Source organism: Macrotis lagotis, chromosome 1, assembly GCF_037893015.1.
Source record: "Macrotis lagotis isolate mMagLag1 chromosome 1, bilby.v1.9.chrom.fasta, whole genome shotgun sequence".
NCBI lineage: Eukaryota > Metazoa > Chordata > Mammalia > Peramelemorphia > Peramelidae > Macrotis > Macrotis lagotis.
The window spans coordinates 355,411,081-355,435,948 of NC_133658.1; the positions used below are offsets into that span (position 1 = coordinate 355,411,081).

At 41.9% G+C, this 24,868-nt stretch overlaps 1 protein-coding gene across 2 annotated transcripts; it reads right to left on the reverse strand.

The window, feature by feature from the left end:
• Positions 1–1,788: 1,788 nt before the first annotated feature.
• Positions 1,789–21,876, reverse strand: MYL9 (myosin light chain 9). 2 transcript variants are annotated; one of them, XM_074212027.1, is made up of 5 exons: positions 21,768–21,869; positions 16,613–16,689; positions 6,033–6,240; positions 3,633–3,794; positions 1,789–3,144 (listed from the first exon to the last, which is right to left on the reverse strand). In XM_074212027.1, the coding sequence occupies exons 3-5, from the start codon at positions 6,214–6,216 to the stop codon at positions 2,972–2,974; spliced, it is 519 nt and encodes a 172-aa protein (XP_074068128.1). In that variant the 5' UTR covers positions 6,217–6,240; positions 16,613–16,689; positions 21,768–21,869; the 3' UTR covers positions 1,789–2,971. The 2 variants fall into 2 exon arrangements, with proteins under 2 accessions (XP_074068128.1, XP_074068127.1); XM_074212026.1 differs by lacking the exon at positions 16,613–16,689 and having other exon boundaries at positions 21,768–21,876.
• Between the last annotated feature and the right edge of the window lie 2,992 nt (positions 21,877–24,868).

Below are 24,868 nucleotides of genomic sequence, written 5' to 3' on the forward strand. Positions count from 1 at the left end.
TTTCTTTCTGTCCCAAAAGAAGCTGCTTTATCCTAAGGGGACTTCCACCCCTCAACCCAGTTCCTAGGTTAGCAGCAGCAACTTCCACTGAGGGCCAGGAAGCCTACAACTTCTTGACCCAATACCATTGGGTCAAGTCCATTTGGAACGGTCTAGGTGTGGGTCTCTAAGCCCAGGAAGACTAAGGAATCAAGAAATAGGTAATATGACTTTGCTAACTATACTCCCAAAGCAAGGAGCAGCTCAGTGAATAGAGCACTGGTCCTGTAGTCAGGAGGACTTGAGTTCAAATTTGGCCTCAGACACTTGATATATAGATAAGCTGTGTGATCTTGGGCAAGTCATTTAACCCTGATTGATCCATATCCAAGGCCATCTCCAATCATCCTGATTCAAATCTGGCCACTAGACTCAGATGGCACTAGAGGAAAAAGTGAGGCTGGTGACTTAGCACAGCACCCCCTCACTCAAATCCAATTCATGTACTTGTCATGGTCTTGGGAACAAAGGACAAACATCATCATCACTGCAGAAGCCTTAAAGTGTCTTCACCTGTAAAGGAGGAGGAGGAGGAGGAGGAAGAAGAAGATGACCCCCTCAAGTCCTTTCTAGATCGAATTCTTACCATCCCCCATGGTACTAAGGATAAATTTCCATTTTGTCTTTGTGTTCCTGGGCTTAGCTCAGGGGCAGGTAGATAATAAGCCTTAAGTAAATGTTTGTTGATTGGTTGACCAGGCTTCCTAGCTCTACTTCTGACTGGCTGTGTGATTGTAGGAAAATTTCTTTCCTTCTGTTTTTCTGTTCTGAGAAATTCTAGATCTGTCTGTTCCCATGGCATCAGACTATGAAACATTTGCCACAGCTAATAAGTTAGGCTTGAGCTGAATTTGGCTGTGCCTACTGTCCTGCCAAACACAGATGCTAATGGTGGACATGAGAATAATTGGTCTCTGCCTTCAGAGAGCTGCTTTTCCAGTCTTTACATTTTAAAGTGAGACTCAAAGAGAAGGTGTACTTGTTTAAGGGTCACAAATAAGGTACTTAAACTCAGGGCCTGATTTCCTGCTCTGAGTTCTTTCCAAAACAAAAAATCAACCAGAAAAAATGAAGGGAAGAAGGTTCCCTGGGAGAGAAGTAGACACAGATCAAGAAGTTAGGGCTCAAGGCAGTTAGGTAGTGTGGTGGCTAGAGCACTGACCCTTGATTCAGGAGGATCTGAGTTCAAATGCAACCTCAGACACTTAATAATTACCTATGTGACCTTGGGTAAGTCACTTAATCCCATTGCCTTAAATAAATTTTAAAAAAGTTAGGGTTCTCATCTGCATTCCAGGGTCAGGGTAGAAAAGAACCAGAGTAAAGGGTTTATGGAGGCCTGGGAAAAGGTTCACCTCTCTCAGAGAGACTAAGCAAACTGGTGTTCCTTTATTAAAGACTTCCAACCATAGAATCCATAGTCTGGTGATCAGAAAGACTTACTCCTTGCTGTAAAGGATCAGGAGAGAGATCCAAGGATTTCATTGGGCTTGGAAGGGTCCCTTATAGAATGATTTTTCAAAAGGACTCCATTATACTCTTAATTATTGAGGACCTTAAAGAAATTTTGTTTATATATTTTACATCTATTGATATTTACTGTTAGACATTAAAATATCGGTATTATTATGAAGATAGTTTTGAACATGGGGAGGAGAGGAAATGATGGGTACTCAGACTATAATTTGCCTTAATACAACACCTTGAGACTTAGTTAACAAAGACACAGATAGAAAATACTAAAACAGATTTGAATCCAATTTCTGGTTTTTTTTTTTCCTTCTATAAAGAAGAGACAAGAGAAACAGGATTTTCAGAAGATGGAGAAGAAAGGGAAAAAGTGTAATTACATGATTAATGTGGACTCTGACTCAGGGGGACAACAGGTCTTTGGAAAGGGTATCCAAGAGAATACCAAACAGGGAAGTGGGATAGGGTGGAACAGGGCTATGGTAAAGATGGCAGGATCCAGTCTTTGGAGAAATCCCATCCCCTTCCCCTCAAGCACCTGGCTTGAAACCCTCCCTATTCCTTACCCCTCCATCATACAAAGGAGAACTGAGTCAGCTTGGGCTAGTGTCTTCTATTTTGAGTAGTCTTTCTTTCTCTTCCTTCCCAAAATCAAAAGTCAGTGTTATGCCTTGGAAATACATTACATTACACAGATGCATACATATATAAACATATAATCACACATACATGGATTCACACAGGCCACATCCTTTCTTTAACATGCATGGTGGGTGCAAACTAAATATGATACACTTTCTTGGACACCCACTTGAACCCTTGTCTGGAGGCTAGAAAGGATCCTTGTGCCATGTTCCTCTCCTTTGTGCACCTTCAGTGAGGCAGGTGAATGATGTTGAAGGGGCAGGGTGTGTGCGGGGGACACAAAAGAGAAGGAGGAATGTTTTAGGGTCTCCTGTGAGAACAAGGAATGTGTCACCATGAAACAGACCACTATAACCAGATGAGGCAGTGGCAAGGGACAGTGGCAAGGGACTAGGATTGAGGGAATTCCCTGCAGACCAGTGGAAAAGGGGATCAGCTTTGGCCAGATGACTTGGACTGGTCCTTGTTTAGGATCTTGAATTGTGTGTAGTATGTAGTGGATAAGCTGTGAAGCAAGTATCTCCTGGAGCCCAGGGTTGGTACTTGCTAAAGAAGAGATCCATCTTCCCTGAATATCTCTTCAGGCATGAGGTCCCATTCCCTTTAACAAGAGCCAAAGGACATCCATCCCTAAAGCCCAAGGGTCTCAGCCTTCTTGCTCTGCAGATGTGTCAGGTCTAGGGCCAGGCAAGGGCTTATCAACCTTGCTGGTACATGGCAGCTGTGTGGAATGCAAGGGGCATGAGGAGCATGGAAGAGGGGAGTGGGATAAAAAGGATGTGAGTGGTGGGCAAGAGGAACTGGGACAATGTGGTGATTAGTCATCCTTGTCCTTGGCCCCATGCTTCAAGATCCGGGTGAACTCCACATAATTAAAGTTTCCCTTCTTGTCAATGGGTGCCTCTCGGTACATCTCATCCACCTCTTCATCTGTGAATCGGTCACCCATGGTGGTAAGCAGTTCCCGTAGGTGGTCCTCATGGATGACTCCTGGGATAGGGAACCAGAAAGAAGAAATGAGAGAAAGAAGCAGAGATATCTGTGAATCCTTTCTAAGAGAGAAAGAAGACAATAGGATGGTCTGGGTGGTTCTCATGGAGGAATATGACAATGAGAATCACCTTAGGACAACTTTCTAAGAATAAGTTATAGATATTGGTGGCAAAAGTTTCCACAGATCAATGAAATCAGAATTTCTTCTCCCTCCCCCAAAAAAAGATAATAGGAAAATTTTATTTCTAGGGTCAATGCTTTGAGTTAAGTTCACTAAGAAGCAGAGGGGTAGTTTTAGGCCTTTCAGATGAATCCATGGTCCATTTGAGATTGGTCACTTCTGAAGAACTTAGAACTAGAAGAGCTAAAATGTCCAAGGGACATAGAACTCTCCCTTTCAGTCTCCTCCTAAATTCCAAGTTCCCACAGGTTAAGCCAGGACAAGCGCCACCTTTGGGTCCCCAAGATACTATAATCCAGCCAACCTGAGGCCTCCTCATCAAAGCAGGCAAAGGCATTTCGAATAACATCCTCAGGGTCTGTTCCATTCAGCTTCTCTCCAAACATGGTCAGGAACATGGTAAAATTGATGGGCCCAGGGGCCTCACTCATCATTCCTTCCAGGTATTCATCTGTGGGGTTCTTCCCTGTGGATATAGGATACTTACTGTGAGTCAGATACCAGATACCAAGCCTCCATCTTACTTGTGGACGTGTCTAATTCCTAGACCCCTGACTCTTTCCATCCCTATCCCTGACCATCATCCTCCCTTCATCCAAAGTTCCTCAATCTCTTATTTTCATGGTTCCAGATGTCTTCCATCCCTACCTACATCTTAAGGCAGTGGGATAGCATAAAAATGTAAAACAGATTTAGCAACAGGGGACCTCAATTCAAATCTTAGCTCTGCTATTTCCCACTACTGGAGTTTTAGTTCCTTTAGTTCCCCCTACATGAGTTTTAGTTCCTTTACCTTAAAAAAAAATGAGGAGTAGATCATTTCTGTGGTTCCTCTCTAACCTAAATCCTGTGATCTTGAGCCAAGTTTCCCAAATCTCCTGGGAGATTTTTTTTGGGGGGTGGGGTTTGAAAGGCAGTGGGGTTAAGTGACTTACCCAGAGTCACACAGCTAGATAATTATTAAGTGTCTGAGTCAGCATTTGAACTCAAGTCCTCCTGATTCCAGGGCTGGTGCTCTATCCACTGTGCCACCTAGCTGCCCCCAAGGCTAGTATCTCTTGACTCCTGGTCTTATCTCCCTTTGTCCTGAGCAGGCTGCAACCTGAGGTTCCTAGGTTTTTGTGAGCTGAGCCATGGACTAGGATAGTAGATTCCCAACTCCTGTTCTTGGAACTCAGCTTCCTAAGTCGTGAGCTTCTATTTTTTTTTTGTGATAAAACAGGAAAGAGCCCTGGATTTGGAGTCAGGATATTAGGTTGAAAATCACGGCCAATGCACCCATCTTATTTTTCTGGGCAGATGGAAGGGACTATTGGACCAAATGTTACATATGTCTGGTTTTGCTTACTTGTTTTACTTTGTTTCAAGAGAAAGCTCATTGGCATTGGCTTTGGCTTTGGCGAGTGGAAAGTGGGGAATCAATATACCCCCAAATGACTGATATAAAAATGAAAATCATCAATGAAATATGTATGTGCTAATCCCTGAAATAAATTTTTTAAAGGAAAAAACACTTATCTCTTTCTTTAAGAAACTTTATAGGGGTGGCTAGGTGGTGTAGTGGATAGAGCGCCAGCCCTGGAGTCAGGAATACCTGAGGTCCAGCCTCATACATTTAATAATTACCTAGCTGTGTGGCCTTGGGCAAGTCACTTAACCCCATTTGCCTTGCAAAAAAAAAAAAGAAACTTTGTGAGGAATCATACAATTATAAATTTAGAGCTGGAAGACAGTTTAGAGGTCATCAAGCTTAAGTTCCTTATTAACAAATGAGGAGGGCAGCTAGGTGGCACAGTAGATAAAGCACCGGCCCTGGAGTTAGGAGTATCTAGGTTCAAATCCGGTCTCAGACACTTAATGATTACCTAGCTGGGTGGCCTTGGGCAAGCCACTTAACCCCATTTGCCTTGCAAAAACTTAACAGATGAGGAAACTGAGACCCAGAGAGGTTAAGGGACTTCCTTAGGGTCACACAGCTAGTAATTGGGGCAGAATTTGAACTCAGGTCCTCCGGTGTTCTACCCACTATACCATCTATCCCAAGACAAACTCCTTCTCTTCTCAATCCAGAATCCCAGGAGAAACTCAATAATGGATGGAGTGACTAAGAGTCACAAATATCCTTTATTTCCTTTTTTTTTTTTTTTAGGTTTTTGCAAGGCAAATGAGGTTAAATGGCTTGCCCAAGGCCACACAGCTAGGTAATCATTGTGTCTGAGACCAGATTTGAACCCAGGTACTCCTGACTCTATGCCACCTAGCCACCCCTCCTTTATTTACTTTTAAAGATTATTCTTTTTTTAGGTTTTATAAGGCAATGGGGTTAAGTGACTTGCCCGAGGCCACACAGCTAGGTAAAGATTAAGTGTCTGAAGCCATATTTGAACTCAGTTCCTCCTGACTCCAGGGCCGGTGCTCTATCCACTGCACCACCTAGCCACCCCCAAGATTATTCTTTTCAGACTGGTCTCCCTCCCTAGGCAGAATTTAGGAAGCAATGACTAGAGGAAAGCTTTGGGCAGTAGAAGACCAAAGGAGACCTGGGAAAATGGCTTCAATCCAGTGAAGCCCTTCATTTTGCAGATGAGGAAACTGAGAGTGTGGAAAGTATACGTCTACAGTCACACTATGAAGATTAAAATTTAGCATGATAGAAGGAGATCCTAGGAAGGTAAATTTCAGCTGCTCTGCTGGAAGCCCTTACCGAGGGAGGCCAGCATGTCATGGAGATCCTCTTTGTCAATGAATCCATCTCGATTCTGGTCGATCATGTTGAAGGCCTCCTTGAATTCCTGAATCTGAGACTGGTCAAACATGGCAAAAACATTGGATGTGGCCCGCTGGGGACGTTTCTTTGTGGTCTTAGCCTTGGCCCGTTTGCTGGACATCTTGACTTCTTGGGAGGGGAGTGTCTGTGGGAGCAAGGGAAGGGAAGAGGGAGAGGATGAGGACATTCAGCATTCAAGGTCCCACCACTTCCAGATGGCCTTCAATTAGATGTCTCAAGGCATCAATGATGTCTACTTCCCTAGAATTATCCCAGTGCCAGACTGATTTTCTTTTCTTTTCTTTTTGAGGGTTAAAGAGGCCACTTTCAGCCTCATTTCTTTCTTACCTATCTTTAATCACAGACTGGGTGTCGTCTCAGTCAAACTGAGACATATTAAAGACCCTAGCTTAGAAAGGCCCAGGTCTTCCCTGATCCAAGGCCATTACCATTCATCATGTTCCATATCTGGCCTCTGGCCTGGATGTCTCTGGAGAAGAAAGTGAGGTTGGTGATTTTGCATAGCCCTCCCTCATTTAAATTCAATTTACATATATGACATGGCATTACCTCCTTGCTTTCATAGTCCTCTTTGAGAATGAAGGATAAATAATAAAAATCCAGTACTTATTATGTGTGTGTGTGTGTGTGTGTGTGTGTTTGGGATGGGGGGGGGGGAAGGAAGGGAATACCCTGAAAGAAGGGGTGGGGGAGTCCAGGATATATGTAGGTTAATCCTAGCAAGGAGTTTAGCACTGATAATTGGGTCACAGGAAATAAAATTCAATTCAGTAAAACAAGTATTTTCTTTTAAATTGATATATTTTGTTTCTATATCACCTTTTTTCTGAATAGATTCTTTCCCCTCCCCACTCAGCTGTCTCTTTTTAATAAAATACAAGGGAAAAAGGCAATTTAGCAAAATTAAATTACTCATCAGCCCATTCTGACAGTGTATGCAACATTCCATACCCCAAATGCCCACCCCAGCAAGGGAGAGATAAGTGTTTCACATCTCTTTTCTAGGAATTCACAAGCTTTATTTATTCTTAAAGTAACATTTTAGTATCATTTATTTTTACATTGTCTAAATTCTCCATATTCCCTCCCAATCCTAGAGAGTCATCCCACAGAACAAAGAATTAAAAAAAATCAGTAAAACTGATCAATACATAAAAAAGAAAAATCTCTGAAATGGCCTTCCTACCTCTGTGAAAGAGTTGGAAGGAGGGGCATCTTCTTATATCTTGTCTTTGGGGCTGTTCTAGCTCTTGGTAACTTTATGACATTCTTTTCATATACTCTGTCAAAAACATTGATTTAAGTGCCTATTCTCTCAGATGAACTTTTAGCTAACTCATCCCCGCCCCCCCCCCACTCCAGGAAACACTTAGAATTAACTCTTTTTAACTGGGGAGTTTCTCAACCACCAATCCTCAATCTGTCCACCTCCCAGTACTTCTAATTTCCAGTCCTGGGACCACAATCAAGTCAATTGCCCATTGCCAATGAAAATCTAATCTATTCCCACCAATTTTCCAATCCAAAATACTTCTCCCCAGTCCATCATTTCCCTATATACACTCTCCCCCTATAAGAATGTAAGCTTCTTGAAGGCAGAAATTGTTTTCACTTTAGTATTTTTATCCCTAATGCATAGCTCTGTGCTTGAACTATTAGTGAAAGTTCAATAAATGCTTTTAAAATTCACTGACTTAGGTGCTATATATGTAAAGACAAAACCCCTGAAAATGATCAGTGTTAGAGAGGTTGTGGGAGGATTGGAATATTAATACACTGTTGGTGGAGGTGTGAAGTGATCCAGCATTCTGGAGAGCAATATGCTCAAAGTGCAATAAAGCTGACCATCCCCTTTGACCCAACAATACCAATACTAGGCTTATAACCAGAAGAAATCATTAAAAAACGAGAAAAGTCACACATATTCAAAAATATTTATAAAGTTCTTTTTGTAGTGTAGAATTGGAAATTGAGGGGATGTCCATCAATTGAGGGATGGCTGAACAAGTTATGGTACATGAATATTCTAGAGAACTACTGTTCTATAAGAAATCTTGAATGGGGCAGTTAGGTGGAGCAGTGGATAGAGCACTAGCCCTGGAGTCAGGAGGACCTGAGCTCAAATCCAGTCTCAGACACTTAATTACTTAGCTGTGTGACTTTGGGCAAGTCACTTAACCCCATTGCCTTGCCCAGAAGAAAAAGAAACCATGAATGGTTGGACTTTAAAGAAGCATGGAAAGAATTACATCAACTGATGATGAATGAAGGGAGCATAATCAAGAAAACATTGCACACATTTACAGTAACAATGTGAGTTAATCAACAATGAGGGATAAAGCTCCTCTCAGCAGTTCAAAGATCTAGAACAACCCTGGGAGACTTGTTATGGACAATGCTATCCTTATCTAGAGGAAAAAAAACAAAACAAAACAAAACAAAAAACAACCTCAAAATCTGAAAAAAAAACTATGTTCACTTTTTAAAAAATTTCTTCTATGCTTTTTCTTCCTATCTCATGGTTCTCTTCCTTTTCCCCTTAGTCCTAATTTCTCATATACAAAATGACTAATGTATAATATGTTAAATATAAATGAGGAGAGGGGTAGGAAGGGAGGGTGGAAAACATTTGTATAACTTATAAATATGCAAGTGGATGAATATTGAAAAAACTTTTATAATATATAATTGGAAAAATAAAATATCAATTAAAAAAAGACAACCCCCCCACCATGGTCTCTGCTTTTAAACAGGTTCTAGTCTTTAGAAAAAGAAAGTTAAGTGTCAGAGTGGATGGAATGCTGAATGTGGTGTCAAAATAACGAGTTCAATCAAGGGCCATCTCATCCATTAAATTAAGCTGTGAGACCTTGGGGAAGTCGTTTAACTTCTCTCAGTTTCAGGTTCCTTATCTGTAAATTGGGGATAATAGCGGCACCTACCTCATAGGGTTGTTGTGAGGCTAAAATGAGATATTTGGGAAAGCTTTATAAATCTTAAAGCAGTGCCTAAATCCTAGTTATTAGCTTTTACTAAGGTCCTTTAGTGATAGATGAAAAATCTGGTTTGATCTGGAAGGTGGAATCCTCTGTGTGAGGTGACCTTTAGCTTCCATGTGTGGCTTTCTCCAAGTCTGCCTTTGTGACTTCAGGGAAGCAAGGAAAGTTTCCTGGATATCTCTTTTGGTCAACTTAAACTCAACCAAGAAGTCCTAGGTTCAAATCTCTCCACTGGTAATAGTTGTTTTGTGTGGCCATAGGACCAGTCATTTAACCTGCTAGGTCTCAGCTTCCTCTTCTATGTCATGAGGGGCCTGGATTAAATGTACTTTGAGATGTCTTCCAGTTTGATTTATAATCATATAACCTATAATCATTTTCCTTCCCTAAACCTACCCTTCCTACCCTTCTCTATCTCCATTGGCATCATCCAAATTTGTAACCTCTCAGTTACCTTTGACCACTTCCTCTCTGATTCACCTCCAGGATATCATCCATTTAGTTGCCAAGTCCAGTGGTTTCAACATCCACAGTATAACCAGTTCATGCCCTCCTCTCCAATTCCCGTAACACCCACCATCTTTTCTTCTTGAAACTATTGCAATAGCTTCCTGACTAGTCTCTGTATCCAGTCTATCCCTTCTCTAATCTATGTCTCCCATGGAAAGAAATTTTCCTAAGGCAACCCAGGATCATCATGACCTGGAAGACACCAGAGGGCATGATGATGTCGTTACACTGTTGAAAACTTCCAGATGGCACCTCATTATCTACTGATTGAAGTATAAGCAGATTCCTTAGTCTGATATTCAAGGTCTTTCCTGTATCTGTATCCAGCCTGAATACTTACGTGATCTACCCTTATCATGGACCATTCCCTTTCTCTACTTTTCAGGTCAATTGGCCAGCTCTCCTCTCCCTAATTCTTGGTCTGCCATCTAGCATCTCTGTGCCTTTGATCCCACAACACCCCACATTCTGACATGGCCCCCTCATTAATAATAACAATCACTAGCATTTATATAACATTTTAGGCAGCTAAGTGGTCAAATGGATAGAGCATCCAACCTAGAAGCAGGAAAACCTGAATTCAAATCTGTCCTTGGGCACTTACTAGCTATGTGACCCTGGCCAAATCACCTCACCCTGTTTACTTCAATTCCTCATCTATAAAATGAGCTAGAAAAGGAAATGGCAAACTATTTCTCTATCTTTGCCAAGAAGATCCCAAATGGAGTCAAGAGGAGTAGAAGACAACTGAAAATAACTCAACAATAAATTTTGCATCTTAAGGTTTACAAAGTCCTTTGTACATATCATCTCATTTGATCCTCCCTACAACCCTGGGATGTAGATGTTATTACTTTACAGATGAGGAAACTGAGGCTCAAAGTGAATCGACTTGTCCAGGGTAATACAACTAGTAAGTATCTGAGTCTGGATTTGAATTCAGTACTCAAAGTCTAACACTCTAACTAATGGATCACTAGCATGTTGTTAAAATTCTTCCTTTCCTTCAAATGCTAAACTGGGGTGCTGCCTCTCTCATGAGGCCTTTATGGAATCAATGATTCAATAAATTCAATGATTAATAAAACTGACCAGATTAACTGAGCACCAGAAAAACGGATAAGGAAACACCTTTCTCTCTTTTCAGTTGAGAAGTGGAGGATTATGGCTAAGGAATGGTATATACACACTGCCCAGGTCTGTGCTTTGGCCAAAGTGCTTAATTGTTTTGTCAACAGGGGAGGATTAATGGCAAAGGAGGGTGAAGTATAGAAGCCATACTAGAAAATGGTTAAAGTATAAAAAACAAAAGCAAAAAGGAAAGTTTCTGGACAGCAATTTCAACTGTCTTTTTGCCTTATTTTTTCTGTTAATCATGGATATCTAGTAGGGCTCTGAACAGAGTAGGTGCATGGTATCATTTATAAGACAAGCTAAAATGGTATTGAGAGGGCTCTGTGTGTGTGTCTGGGTGTCTGTGTGTCTCTGGGTATGTGTCTGTCTGGGTGTGTGAGTGAGAGTGTGTGTGTAACTGTCTGTGTGTGAGGGTATCTGTGTGTGGATGTGTCTGTCCATCTGTCTGGGTGTCTGTGTATCTTTGTCTGCTTGTCAGGGTGTAGATCTGTGTGTGTATGTGTATGTGTGTGTCTCTGTTTGCCTCCCTTTAGGCCAAGAGGGTCCAGCCAGGCTGACCCAGGGAAGCTGAAAGGTTCCATATCTTCCCCCCACTGTGGTCCAAGTTGTCTCCTCCTCCTTTTTCTTCCCTTCAATTCTTTCCTCCCCTCCTCCCTCATTCCCCTTCTCTATTCTCCTCTGCATTCTTGACATTCCTGCCCTGTCTTCCTCGTCCACCCACAGCCTGGGTCATCCACCACAGCCTTCTCTAGGGGCCCAGGAGCCAGGACAGGGATGGGGGAGCCTGGGACCCCCCAAGGCCCTCTCCTGGGACCCCCGAGGGTCCCCAGAGGACCGCATTAGAAATCATTGAAAGGGAGCCTTCACTGACATAGCCTGAAGTCTAAGCTCCCTGGAAGACAGAACCCAGCCTGGGGTGTCAGCTGGGTGACCCCGAGCAAATGGCTTTCTCCCTTTGGCCCTCATTTATGCTATAAAATTGGGGCAATAATCTTGACTTTCCCTAGCACTATTTCAAGAACAGCCGAGTACCCGGGTCTTCTAGATGGAATGTAGTTTCAATTCAGTCTTACTGTTTCCTCACCCAGCCCAGGGTTTCTGCCTCCACAAGCCCCTGCTTGGGAGAGAGAATCCCTTTAAGAATTTAGCTGTAACAAAAGAAACAAGAAAACTCATTTCTTTCCTGCTTTGCTGAGGTGGTGGACCTTAGATGGGAACACTGCATATATTTGGACTGGGCTAAGCTCTCGATTACTTTGGCCAAAGTGCTTCTCCACTCACCTCCCTTTTTATTTCCATTTTATTTTTTTATTGGGATTATTTGGAAAAGAGAATGACAGAAAACCAAAAGATATCAGTAGAATTTTAAAAATATGTCAAGGAAGGGACAGCTAGGTGGCAGAGTGGATAGAGCACTGACCCTGGAGTTAAGAGGACATGAGTTCAAATCCTGCTTCAGACACTTGATACATCTTAGTTGTGTGACTTGGGCAAGTCACTTAACGCAATCATTGCCTCACAAAATGAAAAAACAATATGTCAAGGATCTACAGATACTAAAAACAATCAATAAGCCTTCATTCATCTCCTGCTATGTTCTAAGTTAGGATGACAGAAATACAAAGAATTGTAATGGACCTCCATTCTACAGGAAAAGACAACAGGGCTGTGCATACATATGACACAAATCCTTGGGAATGAAAGAATTAGCAGGTGGAAGATGAACAAAGGCTTTCTTAGAATGGGAAACGATGAATCTTGAAAGAAGTTTCTTGGGGCAGCTAGGTGGTGCAGTAGATAGAGCACCAGCCCTGGAGTCAGGAGGACCTGAGTTCAAATCTGACCTCAGACACTTAATAATAACCTAGTTGTGTGGCCTTGGGCAAGCCACTTAACCCCATTGCCTTGCAAAAAAAAAAGTTTCTTATGAAGTAGAGGTAAGGAGGGCATGCATGTGGAAGCCTGGGCATAGCCACAAAGAAAGAGAAATGAAATAAGAGTAGACCTGTTAGGCAAAACACACACACACACACACATAGTCACATACAAATGCATATTTTTCTTTGGCATGTTCTCTCTCCCTGCCCCCCCCACTTTGTGCTAGAAAGATAGATTAAGGTCTGATTGTGAAGAACTTTAAAAGCCAAACAAAAGAGTTTTATCCTAGAAATCATAGGAAGTCATTAGAAGTTTATTTAGGAGGGGAGTAAGGAAAATTGTGATAGATGATATCTTTTTGGTTAATACAAATTGGAAAAAAAACATAGATGGAAAAATAATTTAGTATTAAAGCTGGAAATTAAAGATGGAAATAGTTGAAAGACCTAAAATCAAAAAAAGGTACACTGAAACCAGAGGTTCTGCTATAAATTAGTCCAATCATTCTGGGAAATAATTTATGCAAGAAAAATTATGCATTGTTCATATTTTTTTTTGGTTTTGTTTTGTTTTTTTTGTTGCAAGGCAAATAGGGTTAAGTGGCTTGCCCAAGGCCACACAGCTAGGTAATTAATTATTAAGTGTCTGAGGCCAGATTTGAACCCAGGTACTCCTGACTGGTGCATTATTCACTGTGCCACCTAGCTGCCCCTATTATTCATATTTTTTGATAGCTCTCAAATTGCAGCAATTATTCCATGGAGGTTAAAAATCTATATGGGGGTGGCAAAAAACTAAGCAAAATCTGAAGAACAATGTACTCAGTGATAATAACACTGACCAGATTAACTGAGCCCCAGAAAACATATAAAGAAACATCTTTCTCTCTTCTCAGATGAGAAGTGGAGGGCTATGGCTATGGAATGGTATATATACACTGCCCAGATCAGTCATACTTAATTATTTTGTCAATGGGGAGGATTTGATGGTAAGGAAGGGTGAGGCGTGGAGGCCATACTAGAAAATGATAAAGGCATAAAAAACAAAAGGTGTCATCAATAAATTGAAAAAAAAATTAGGGCAGCTCTCCACTGAGAAACACATTATGCAACTTTAGGCAAATCCCTTTTCTTCACTAAGTTTCAAATTTTCTCCTTCTAAAGAAGGTGTCCTCAAAATTTTTTTAGCTTGGACAATTCTCTTTTCAGTATTTTTTTTTTTAAGTTTTTGCAAGGCAAATGGAGTTAAGTGGCTTGCCCAAGGCCACACAGCTAGGTAATTATTAAGTGTCTAAGACCAGATTTGAACCCAGGTACTTCTGACTCCAAGGCCGGTGCTTTATCCACTATGCCACCTAGCTGCCTCAACATCTTACCATCTTAAGGCATCTTCCAGATGATGCCTGTTCTAGAAACCTTGCGCCGCCTTTCTATTTTGTAAACATTTTGTGTGGATGCATATTTGTTAGCATTATATTTAATGCTGCATAGTTCCCCTCACAAGAATATGGTTAATGGGGAGTAGAGATTGTTTCATTCTTTGTATTTGCATTCCCAGGCCTACCACAGTACTTATACATGGTAGATACTGGATGCTTGAATCCCCTCCCAGCTCTGCCAGTCCGTGTTCTACTGCCCCTCTCAGTTCTGCCAGTCTGAGTTCCAGTATCCCTTCCAGCTCTGACTTTTTTTTTTTTCCAAAAGGCAATGGGGTTAAGTGGCTTGCAGGAGGCCTCACAGCTAGGTAATTATCATTAAGTTTCTGAGGCTGGATTTGAACTCAGGTACTCCTGACTCCAGGGCCAGTGCTCTATCCACTGCACCACCTAGCTGCCCCTAAGCTCTGACTTTCTAAATAATTTATTGTAAGGTGTTTTTTTCCCAGTTTCCAGACTGTCAGATTTTCTATTTTTAGGGTCATTCTCCCTGTTCCTCCCTCCCCATCCCAAGCCTATCTAGGGCCTGGTTCCACTTCCAAAGATTGCTGCCTTAAGACCTTGCTTGCTCTCTCCCATGACCTTTTCTGCCCCATGGGTCTTTTCCCCTTTCACCTCCTTCACCCCACCTTCCAAAGTAAACAAGAATCTTCTGGTCCCTCCCAGGTTCCCGAGCTTCCAAGATGCTGGATCCCATTCTATTTAAAGTATTCCAGCCCTAAGCTTTTTGAGACTTTAACTCTTCCTCAGGGAAATGGGACATTGGTCTGACAGCCATCCTCTTCAAACCTTGTTAACTTTGGTCACTGACCAATTAAATGCCATTTAATTTGATTAAATTCAATGCACATTTATTAAGAACCTACCAACTTGGGCAAGCCACTTAACCCCATTTGCCTTGCAAAAAAAAAAAGAACCTATCAACTGTTGGACATTGTACAAAGACAAAACACTTCCCATTCTTAAGGGGCTTACATGCTACAGATCCCAAGCTTCCATTCCTCCCAAGTTTCTCAAAGGTTGGATAGAAGCCATGAGCTCTATTTTACAGATAAGGAAACTGAGGCCCCAAGAAGGAAGACTGTTTAGTGGCAGATTTGAGATTTGAGTTCAAGTCTCCTGACTTTCAGACCCTGAGTCTAGGCTTCATAGCTGGGCAAGTTCCCCAGGCTTTCTCATGCACAGAAAGAGCACACATCCCCTTGCATGGTTGAAATCAGGGCTGCCTGAAACAGGCAGAGAGGCATTCTGTCAGAGGTGGGATTTGAACTCAGGTCTTCTTGTTGAGTAAGTACCAGCAGTACCAGGTCAACTACAGTTTTCCCTTCTTCATTGAGGGCTCAAATCTTCCTTAGCATCTAGTGTCAGATGGTAAATCTGTTCCTCCTTCCTCACTGATTCCATCCTATGGAGGAAAGGGCTTGTGATTCCATTGGTCGTGGAAGCTCCCAGGTGATAAATTCCCTTCTGATACAGGTCAGCACTGACTCTGAAACCTATAGTTTTAATGAGACATCTGAGATTCAGGGGTCAGGGTTGCCCACCCACCATGTCTTCCTGGCTGTGACACGCATAGACTCTCTAACTCTGTCCTACAACTTTGCTGATCCTTCATTCCTTCCAAGAACCACTTATCCCTTTTAGGACAAGGGTTGAGTCAAATCTCTGTCCCCAGAGACCCAGTATAGTTCCCGAGTCAGGGGGAGGTCATCATTATGTGATCCTAGAGCTAGAAGGGTTCTTAGCAATCATTGATTCAAACTCCCTTTTATGAATGTGGAAATTGAGGGACAGGGGAAGGGACCTGACCAGGGACAAAAAGGGAGTTGATATAAGGGACAGGAGTCAGCCCCTAATCTAGTGTCTTCAGTCAGGGGCAGAGTCAGAAGCCTGGACCAGGGAGCCAAAAGATCCAATTTCTCCTCATTCTGCCACTAACCTTTCTATATGACCTTGGAGTGTCAATTTTCTTCCCTCCTGCTTCATCTGTCAAATAGGAATATTAATATCAAAACACCAATAACATTAAACTTAAATAATATTATTAATAATGATGAATTAATTCCCAACCTGTCTCCTTCTCAGGGCTGTTGTAAAGGAGAGACTGAATATGAAAATTTTTTATTAAAGAGTTTAGAAATGGAAGCGATTAGGGGAAGCTAGATGGCGAAGTAGATGGAGCACCGGCCTGGGAGTCAGGAGTATCTGAGTTCAAATCCGACTTCAGACATTGAATAATTACCTAGCTGTGTGGCCTTGGGCAAGCCACTTAACCCCATTTGTGGTGCAAAAAAAAAAAAACAAAACCCAAAAAAGAAAAGAAATGGAAGCAATAAGGAGTGACTGAGACTCTGCAAATTATAGGATTTAAAGGACCTTAAAACTATCCAGCCTAACCCATCATTTCTATAAGATGAAACTAAGACCCAGTGAAGGTAAATGACTTGTCCAAAACATAAATAAGTAACAAAGTGTAGATTAGAATCCGGGTCCACTGACTCCCAACCAGAGTTTTTCCCAGTATAATATCTATTACTGACTTGTTTTGTGATCTTAAATAAGTTTCTTCCCCAATTTGGGCCTCAGTTTGCTCCTCTGTGATGGTGGTGTCCTCCAGCTGTAAAATTAAAAGAAAATAAAAATCTATAATCCAAAGTTATTTGGATCTCCATGGCTTTGTTTATTTCCGTGCCTTTGTTTGACTGGAACCATTCAGTGAGTGGAAGCAAAGCATCATCATCATCTTCATCCTTATAAGTTGTAGCTTTTTCTAAAGTCCTCTTCTGCTGCCTCACTGTGGGGAGAAGGAGCCTGGGTTCACAGAGGCTTGACCAGGGGAGCTTGGGTTAGGATGGCTCTTACCAGGCTGGTAGGGCTTTTGGTAGCAGCTAAGGTATGTGGTTTTGTGTGTATGTATATGCATGTGTGTATGTATGTGAGTACGTTGTGTGTGTGTTGTGTGTCTAGGAGTCCATCAGAAAGCTGACCAACAGAAGCCTTTTCTTTTCTTTCTTTTTTTTTTTTTAGGTTTTTGAAAGGCAAATGGGGTTAAGTGGCTTGGCCAAGGCCACACAGCTAGGTAATTAAGTGTCTATGACCCGATTTGAACTCAGGTACTCCCGACTCCAGGGCCGGTGCTTTTATCCACTGCACCACCTAGCCACCCTGAAGCCTTTTCTTTTAGAAACATAGAAACTATCTACTAAGACATGGAATACAAGTTGGTAAAGGGAATCCCCATGTTCATGAAATCCTGGATCCTTAAAGTTTTATTGCAAAAAAAAAAGTAGACACTATATGCTATTGCTTGATCTAAGGAAGAGGAATAGGGTTGAAGAGAGGCAGGAGAAAGGGGAAAAAAAAGGGAGCAAGTTTACAAAAAGGTTCATGGGATTAATATAGTGGCCAAGCTTGGACTCAGAAAAGAAGAGGAGAAAATGTCTTTTCCTTCCTTCTTTGCAGAGTTAAAGGGTCCATGACTGTGGAATAGTGCATAAACATATATTTGGTAGACATGTTAGTTTTTTTGAAGTTCTGCTTTTTTTTCTTTTGTTGCCCCCTGAATTCTTTGTTATTAGGAATATCTGGGTAAGGAGGGAGAAAAATATAAATGGAAATCAATAATATTAAAAATAATTTTAGGGGGCAGCTAGGTGGTGCAGTAGATAGAGCACCAGCCCTGGAGTCAGGAGGACCTCAATTCAAATCTGACCTCAGACATTTAATAGTTACCTGGCTGTGTGATCTTGGGCAAGTCACTTAACCCCATTGCCTTGCAAAAATAAAAATAAAAAATTGTAAAACAAAGTATGTAAGAATTGAAGGGGGGGTATGAGAAAGAAAGAACCACAGAGTACATTATCTAAAGAAAGAATAGAACTCAAAGGAGAGTAAAGAGGGACTGTGTGAAAGGTGAAGAGAACACAGGGGATGACTGGTGATATAGTGAAAGAACAAGTGAGAGAAAGCAAGACAACAGTGAGACCAGAGGAGAAAGAGGGCTAGTGAACTTGGATAGGAGAATGAGAAAGGTGAAGACCAAGGAAGAGAAAGAAGTAAAGGATGAGTAAAAAAAGGAATAAACAAGAGGAGGGAGAGGCAGGGAGGGAGAGAAAGAGAAAGAAAGAAGAGAGAAATCAAGGAAAAAATTCAAGTAAAATAAAAGGGAATGAGAAAAAGAACAAGTTAGAAAAAATGATAAGGAAAGAAGCCTGAGAAAATGAGAACAAAAATGAGACAAATCCAATAAAAAAATTAAGTAATAAAAAGGAGAATATAATGGGTGGGAGATCCATGAGGGGGTTCTCTAATCAATTAATCCCACTTTTAGGTTTTTTTTTTTTTTTTGCAAGGCAAATGGGGTGAAGTGGCTTGCCCAAGGCTACACAGCTAGGTAATTATTAAGTGTCTGAGACTGGATTTGAACCCAGGTACTCCTGACTCCAAGGCCAGTGCTTTATCCACTGTGCCACCTAGCCGCCCCATTTAATTCCACTTTTGATGAAATGATAAAAGGACTTAAGTGACTACACTCTGATAACCCTTTCTAAAAGTATGAAGTTCTTCAACCAAACTTGATGGAATTAGAGATCAACACTCAAACTTTAGGGAACACGCTGGGTCAGGAGACAGTTCTGAGGATTGTGAGCTGGGTATGTGAGGACAGAGGAGCTGAGCTTCAGAGAGGATCATCCCAGCGTGCTCCTTTGAGTGACCACCCAGTTCAGCCCAGATGTACCTAGGGAGGGCAGCAGGAGGATACGGTGAGAAGAGATGTCCAGGGCTTGCAGTCCTTGCATGGAAAGCTACAGAGGGACTATCCTAGATACTTTTCTTCTACTACTATTGCTCCTAGCTAGCTAGTATTTATATAGCAGTTTTCAAAGCACTTTACAAGTCTCTCATTTTATTCTCATAATGACCCTGGAAGACCAGTATTGCCCCCATTTTACAAATGAGGAAACCGACAAACTCATCCAGACAGGTAAGTGACTTACCCAGCTTCACAGCTAGTGTCTGAGACTGGATTTGAACTCAGGTCATCCTGACCAGGTCCAGTGTTCGGTCCCCTGTGTCCCTTAGCTTCCAGATACTATACAGTTCTGGTGTATTATGTGTTTATGTACTCAATATATATTTGTGATTAATATGTGTAGTTGTGGTAGAGTGCACCCCATCAGATATAAAGGAATAATGTTTCCTGGCTACTGTTCCTCTGATCTCCTTTCAGTAAATACCTTTCCTTTGAGCCAATTGTGACAACAGGTTCACTATTAAAGGTAAACACACTTATATGGGTTTATAAACTATAAGTTTATAAGCTATAGTTTGAGGAGTTCAGATCCAGTGTACCTTGATCTTAGGAAGGAAGAGAATGATGGAGGGAAGAGGGAAATTGTAAATGAGAAAGAGAAAAAACTAATTATCAAAAGAAGGCAAGAAAGTTTGTTAATGCCTAAGTGAGAAAGAGCAAGCTGGAGTAAAGCCCAAAAGAAAGCAAAGAAAAGGAAGAAAAAAAAAAAGAAGTCAAAGAAAGAAAAGAGGAAGAAGAGGGGAGAAAGAAAGGGAATTGAGAGATTGGATTAAGTTTTTGGGGTCCTTTCCTTCTGGCTGATATTCTGTGATTGTCATTAATGGATTTCTTCTATGGGACCCTAACCAGGAGAAGGTTCTGAGGGGAAGGGGGAGCAGGTAGCTGTGTAAGATTGGTCCTTTAGTTAGGTCAGGGGGCAGGATCGGGGTCTAGTTAATAAATGTTTTCTAAACTGAGTAGCTGCAAGAGAGAAACTATCAAAGTTTAAAAAAAGAAAGAAAAACCTGGTTGATTTGGAAAAGGAAAAATTTAGTGGAACTGGTTATCAGTCCTAGCACAAAGAAAGATTGGGGATGGATGAGCTCCCTGGTCAAGTAATCCCTTCTTCCAGTGCAAATACTTTGTTGTTGTTGTTGAAATTTAAGAATTATCTAGAGGAATGAAAAATTAAGCAACTTGCCCAGGGTCATAGTTATTAAATATCATTGTCATAACTTGAATCTGTTCTGCACTACTCCAGAAGGCCTCTTTTAATCACACAGAATATGGTCAATAAATGTTTACTGAGTTAAACTGGGATGTGATGACACGTGAGTTATGAAAAAACAACTAGACTCACAGAGCTTGGTCCCAGAGGACAGACCTAGGAGCAATAATAGAGGGAATTTGCAAGGAGTCAGATTTCATCAGTGGAAGGAATGATATAGATATATGGATTTTATTTTATATAGATCATTTTTTTTTAGGTTTTTGCAAGGCAAATGGGGTTAAGTGGCTTGCCCAAGGCCACACAGCTAGGTAATTATTAAGTGTCTGAGACTGGTTTTGAACCCAGGTACTCCTGACTCCAGGGCTGGTGCTTTATCCACTGCACCACCTAGCTGCCCTATATAGATCATTTTATCTGGATTTAAATTTTGTCTCTTATCCATAGATATGAAAATATAAATATATGGATTTAACCTTAGTCCCTTATCTGTTGATATATATCTATTGATATAATCTTATACAGATTTTCTTTCTTTTAGTTTTTGCAAGGCAAACGGGGTTAAGAAGTAGCTTGCCCAAGGCCACACAGCTAGGTAATTATTAAGTATCTGAGACAAGATTTGAAACCAGGTACTCCTGACTCCAGGGCCAGTACTTTATCCACTATGCCACCTAGCTGCCCCATCTTATATAGATCTTAGTAGTTATCTCTTTATCTATCTTTAAACTTAGTCCCTTCTCTATAGAAATCAATATTTAATATATGGATTTAACCATATATATATATATATATATATATTTAACCTTAATTCCTAATCTATTGATTTAGATCTATAGATCTATAGATTTAACCTTATATAAATCTATCTACCTGTCTGGATTTAACATAAGATAGTCTTTTATATATATTTATCTCCTCTCTCTCTCTTTCTCTAATATCTAACTGGATTTAACCTTGGTCACTTATCTATATCTCTCTACTATATGGATATCTCTTTCTCTATACCTCTCCTATCGATATAAGGAAGATTTGCTGATCCTTAGGGCTTAGAAGTCTTCTAGTAGAGGCTGTTCCTGTTTGGGAATTCTTTGGAGGTGATTCCTGCCCAAATATGCACTGGAATATATGCCTTCTGAGTACCTGATCAACTTTGAGATGTATTAACTGCCACCACTAAACTAGAATCTGCCAACCTGACCCCCATTCTCCTTCCAAGTCTGGATCCCTAGTTACCCAAAGGAGCCCCCAGGGACGGGGCTTATCTCTCTTCTCAACTTCTCCACAGTATTTGTGCCAGTTTCTGGACTGTTTCTCTGGGTGAGTCTGAGTTCTCTAATATGACTATAACACCTCCGCCCTTTAGGAATAGTTCAGGAGCTGGGGTGAATCTCAGTTTACCAGAATAAAAAGAACCTAGTAGGAGACCAATGCTAGGCTTAAATTTTCCATGAATGCATTGTTTGGACCCTCCCTCTGGGGGTTTGTTTTCCATCTGCCACTTAGGAGGTGGTGGAGATCTCTAAGTCTCTTCCCAATTCTGATGGTCTACGAAGGCCTGGCCAATCTCAGCTCCTCCTAGACAACCTATTCCTTCAGACCCAGGACCATCTCATCCCCCAGGTCCCCATCCTTTGGTTCAGGGGCCAGAGGCAGAGACCTGGAGAGTTCTTACCTGGCTCCAGAATCCGGGCAGAGGGAGGAGAGGAGACGGCAGCTTTGGCAGAAGCAGGGAGGGAGTGAGAGGAGGACTCAGCCCCAGCAGAGCCCAGTAGCCCCAAGGCCCAGCCTCACCCCGCCCCTGTCAGGCCCTGGCCATACAAGGCAGAAGAATGTGTGAGAAAGGAAGGGGGGGAGAGATAGGCAGAGAGGGGTGGGGTGGGGAAAGGGGCGGAACAGGGAGTAGGAAAGTAGCCGGAGGACTGAAGGGGAGCGGGAATCGGCCTTATATAGCCACGGGGATGGAGCTGGTCCTGAGCTGGGCAGCCCTAAGGGAGAGACAGAAAAGGCTAGGAACGCAGGAATATAAACAGGAAAGAGAGTCAGAGACAGAGATGGAGAGACAACTGAGGAGGGTGAGATGGGGGGGAGGAGCAAGTTCAGAGAAAAATCAACAAAAGAGGGGGGAAAGAGAGATACAGAGATGGAAGTGAATGCAGAGATCTAGCCAGCCACAAATATTAAGTGCTGACTGTGTGCGGAGGGGCAAAGAAATGTCCACCACAATGTAAATTCCGTGGTTTGCTTTTGTCTCTCTAGACCCGGGCTTATTCCCCATATCCAATCATGTGTTAAATATGCTCACAAATCTGATCATTTGCTAAATAAGCAGGCATACTCTTTTTCTCTCCTCCCACAGACATCCCATCAGCTCATTCCTCATTCACAGGCTAGTCAAGATATGCCTTCATGACATCATTGGTGCTTGGAGAGCAAAGGACAAATAACAATATCATCTCTCACCAAGATTACCACCTCACTGACTTCCCTGCCTCCAGCCTCTTTCCGATCCAGGTCATTCTCCCCAGAATTATTCAAGGGTAAGGTTATTTTTTGCCTTGCTAAAATAATGGGGTTAAGTGACTTGCCCAAGGTCACACAGCTAGGTAATTATTGTGTCTGAGACTATATTTGAACTCAGGTCCTCTGGACTCCAGGGCCAGTGCACTATTCACTGTGCCACCTAGTTGCCCCCTGATTAGTTTTCTTTTTTTGCAAGGCAAATGGGGTTAAGTGGCATGCCCAAGGCCACACAGCTAGGTAATTATTAAGTGTCTGAGGCCGGATTTGAACCCAGGTACTCCTGACTCCAGAGCCGGTGCTCTATCCACTGTCCACCTAGCCACCCCCTCATTAGTTCTTAAAACCTTTCACAACCTGGCCACACCTTATCTTTCCAGGCACATTGGACATGATCCAGCCAAAGTGAACACTTCTTAGTCCCTTACACAGAGTTCCATTTCCTCACCAACAAGGCTCTGTCTCTCTTCTTTGCATTGGTGGTCCTGCCCAGTCCAGCCTGGCAATATACTTCCTCCTCATCTCCATGACATAGATCTGTTCTCTTGTACCCCATGAGCTATTTGGAACGTTTTCTGACTTTATTTTCCCTGCATTCCAATTGTTAGTACCCTCTATCCCTAACTACACTGTATTTATTTTCTTTATATTTATTGTATGTATTGTTGTAAGGATCAAATGAGATATTATTTATAGTGTATTTATACAAATGCCCTCTATTATCATTGTTATATGTACTTATTCTAAAATGTAAATTCCATATGAAGGATTCCTGGAAGTTGTCACCTCCCCTCTTCCCCCAACACACTGTAACCACTTAATAACCACTTATAGATTGATTGAAAGGCACTAGTCTTTCTCATAGTAGATAACTGATATTTATGGAATTGCATTGATAACTTATAGGGGATGTATTATGGAAAAAGGGAATTCCTGCTCAGATAATGGATGGTTTAGAGGACCTTGGAGGCCCCTTCCAGATCTGAGATTCTGAGATTTTGAACCCTAAAAGAGACACATACCTATAGAGTCTTAGGAGAGAGAAAGCAATGAGAACTGGGAGGGAGACTGAGGCAGGGAAAGTTTCAAAGAGAGAGGACACACAGGGTCAAACTGAGAGGCAGAAAGATTTAGAGAATGGAGGTGGGGGAGAATGGTGGGGACTCTGAGGGAGAAAATTCTAGAATTAGGCCAAAGAGGAGGTCTTCAGTCAAACCTAGCACTCTTGGGGGGGGGCAGTTAGGTGGTGCCATGATCTTGGAGTCTGGAGAGCAGGAGTTTGAATCCAGCCTCAGCCTCTAGACACTAACTGATTGATTTTGGGCAAATCACTTAACCCTGGCTGCCTCACATCCAGGGCCATCTTCAATCATCCTGATACCTATCTGATCACTGGACTCAGATGGCTCTGAAGGAGAAAGTGAGGCTGGTGACTTAGCCCAGCCCCCCTCACTCAAATCCAGTTCACTTGCACGTCATGGCATCACTTCCCTGATGTTCTCTCTGAGACCTCTGTGGTCTTCCCAAGATAAATTCTGCCTTCAATTCCTATTCCCTCCCTTAGCCCTCTAGTCATTCAAATGCATTTCACTAAACTCTATTTAGCAAGCATTTATTAAGCCAGTTCTGTTCTGTAGGATGCAAGGTTGTGCAAGCATAATTAGGGATTCAGAGGTGAATTTAAGTCTTTGCCCTCAGGGAGCTTTCCTTTTATTAGCACTGGGAGCATCAAATTCAGTGTCCAGAGGGAGCCACTCCCAAGTTTGGGCATTTAGTCTCAGAGGTGGAAGGGGGTGAATAAGAAGGTTGTAGTTCACCCAGTCTTTGGGAATCTAACTATAATATCTCTGTGATGTGGTAGTCCATTTTTTTTTTATCTAGGTCTGGAATTCACAAAATAGCTCATTCCACTTTTGGACAGTTTATCACACTTCTCTTTATGCACAGCCTCCATGAAAACTTCTACAAGTTGCTTCTCATTCTGTCCTGTGCATTGGAAAGATTGCGTGGGCATAACTGATGAGAGCCTGGAGACGGGAAGCCGAGCAGTTAGAAGAGGCCATTGTAATAGTAATAAGCTTCAGTGACAAGTCTGACATTGGGTGATGGCAGTGTGAGTGGAGAGGATTATAGAATCAGAGTGGTACAAATGTATATGACTGTTCACTGCTAAGGGAAGGGAGGTGGAAGGAAATTATGTAACTTTAAAATATGCATATGTGGGTGAATGTAGAAAAACTTTCAAAACCAGGAAAA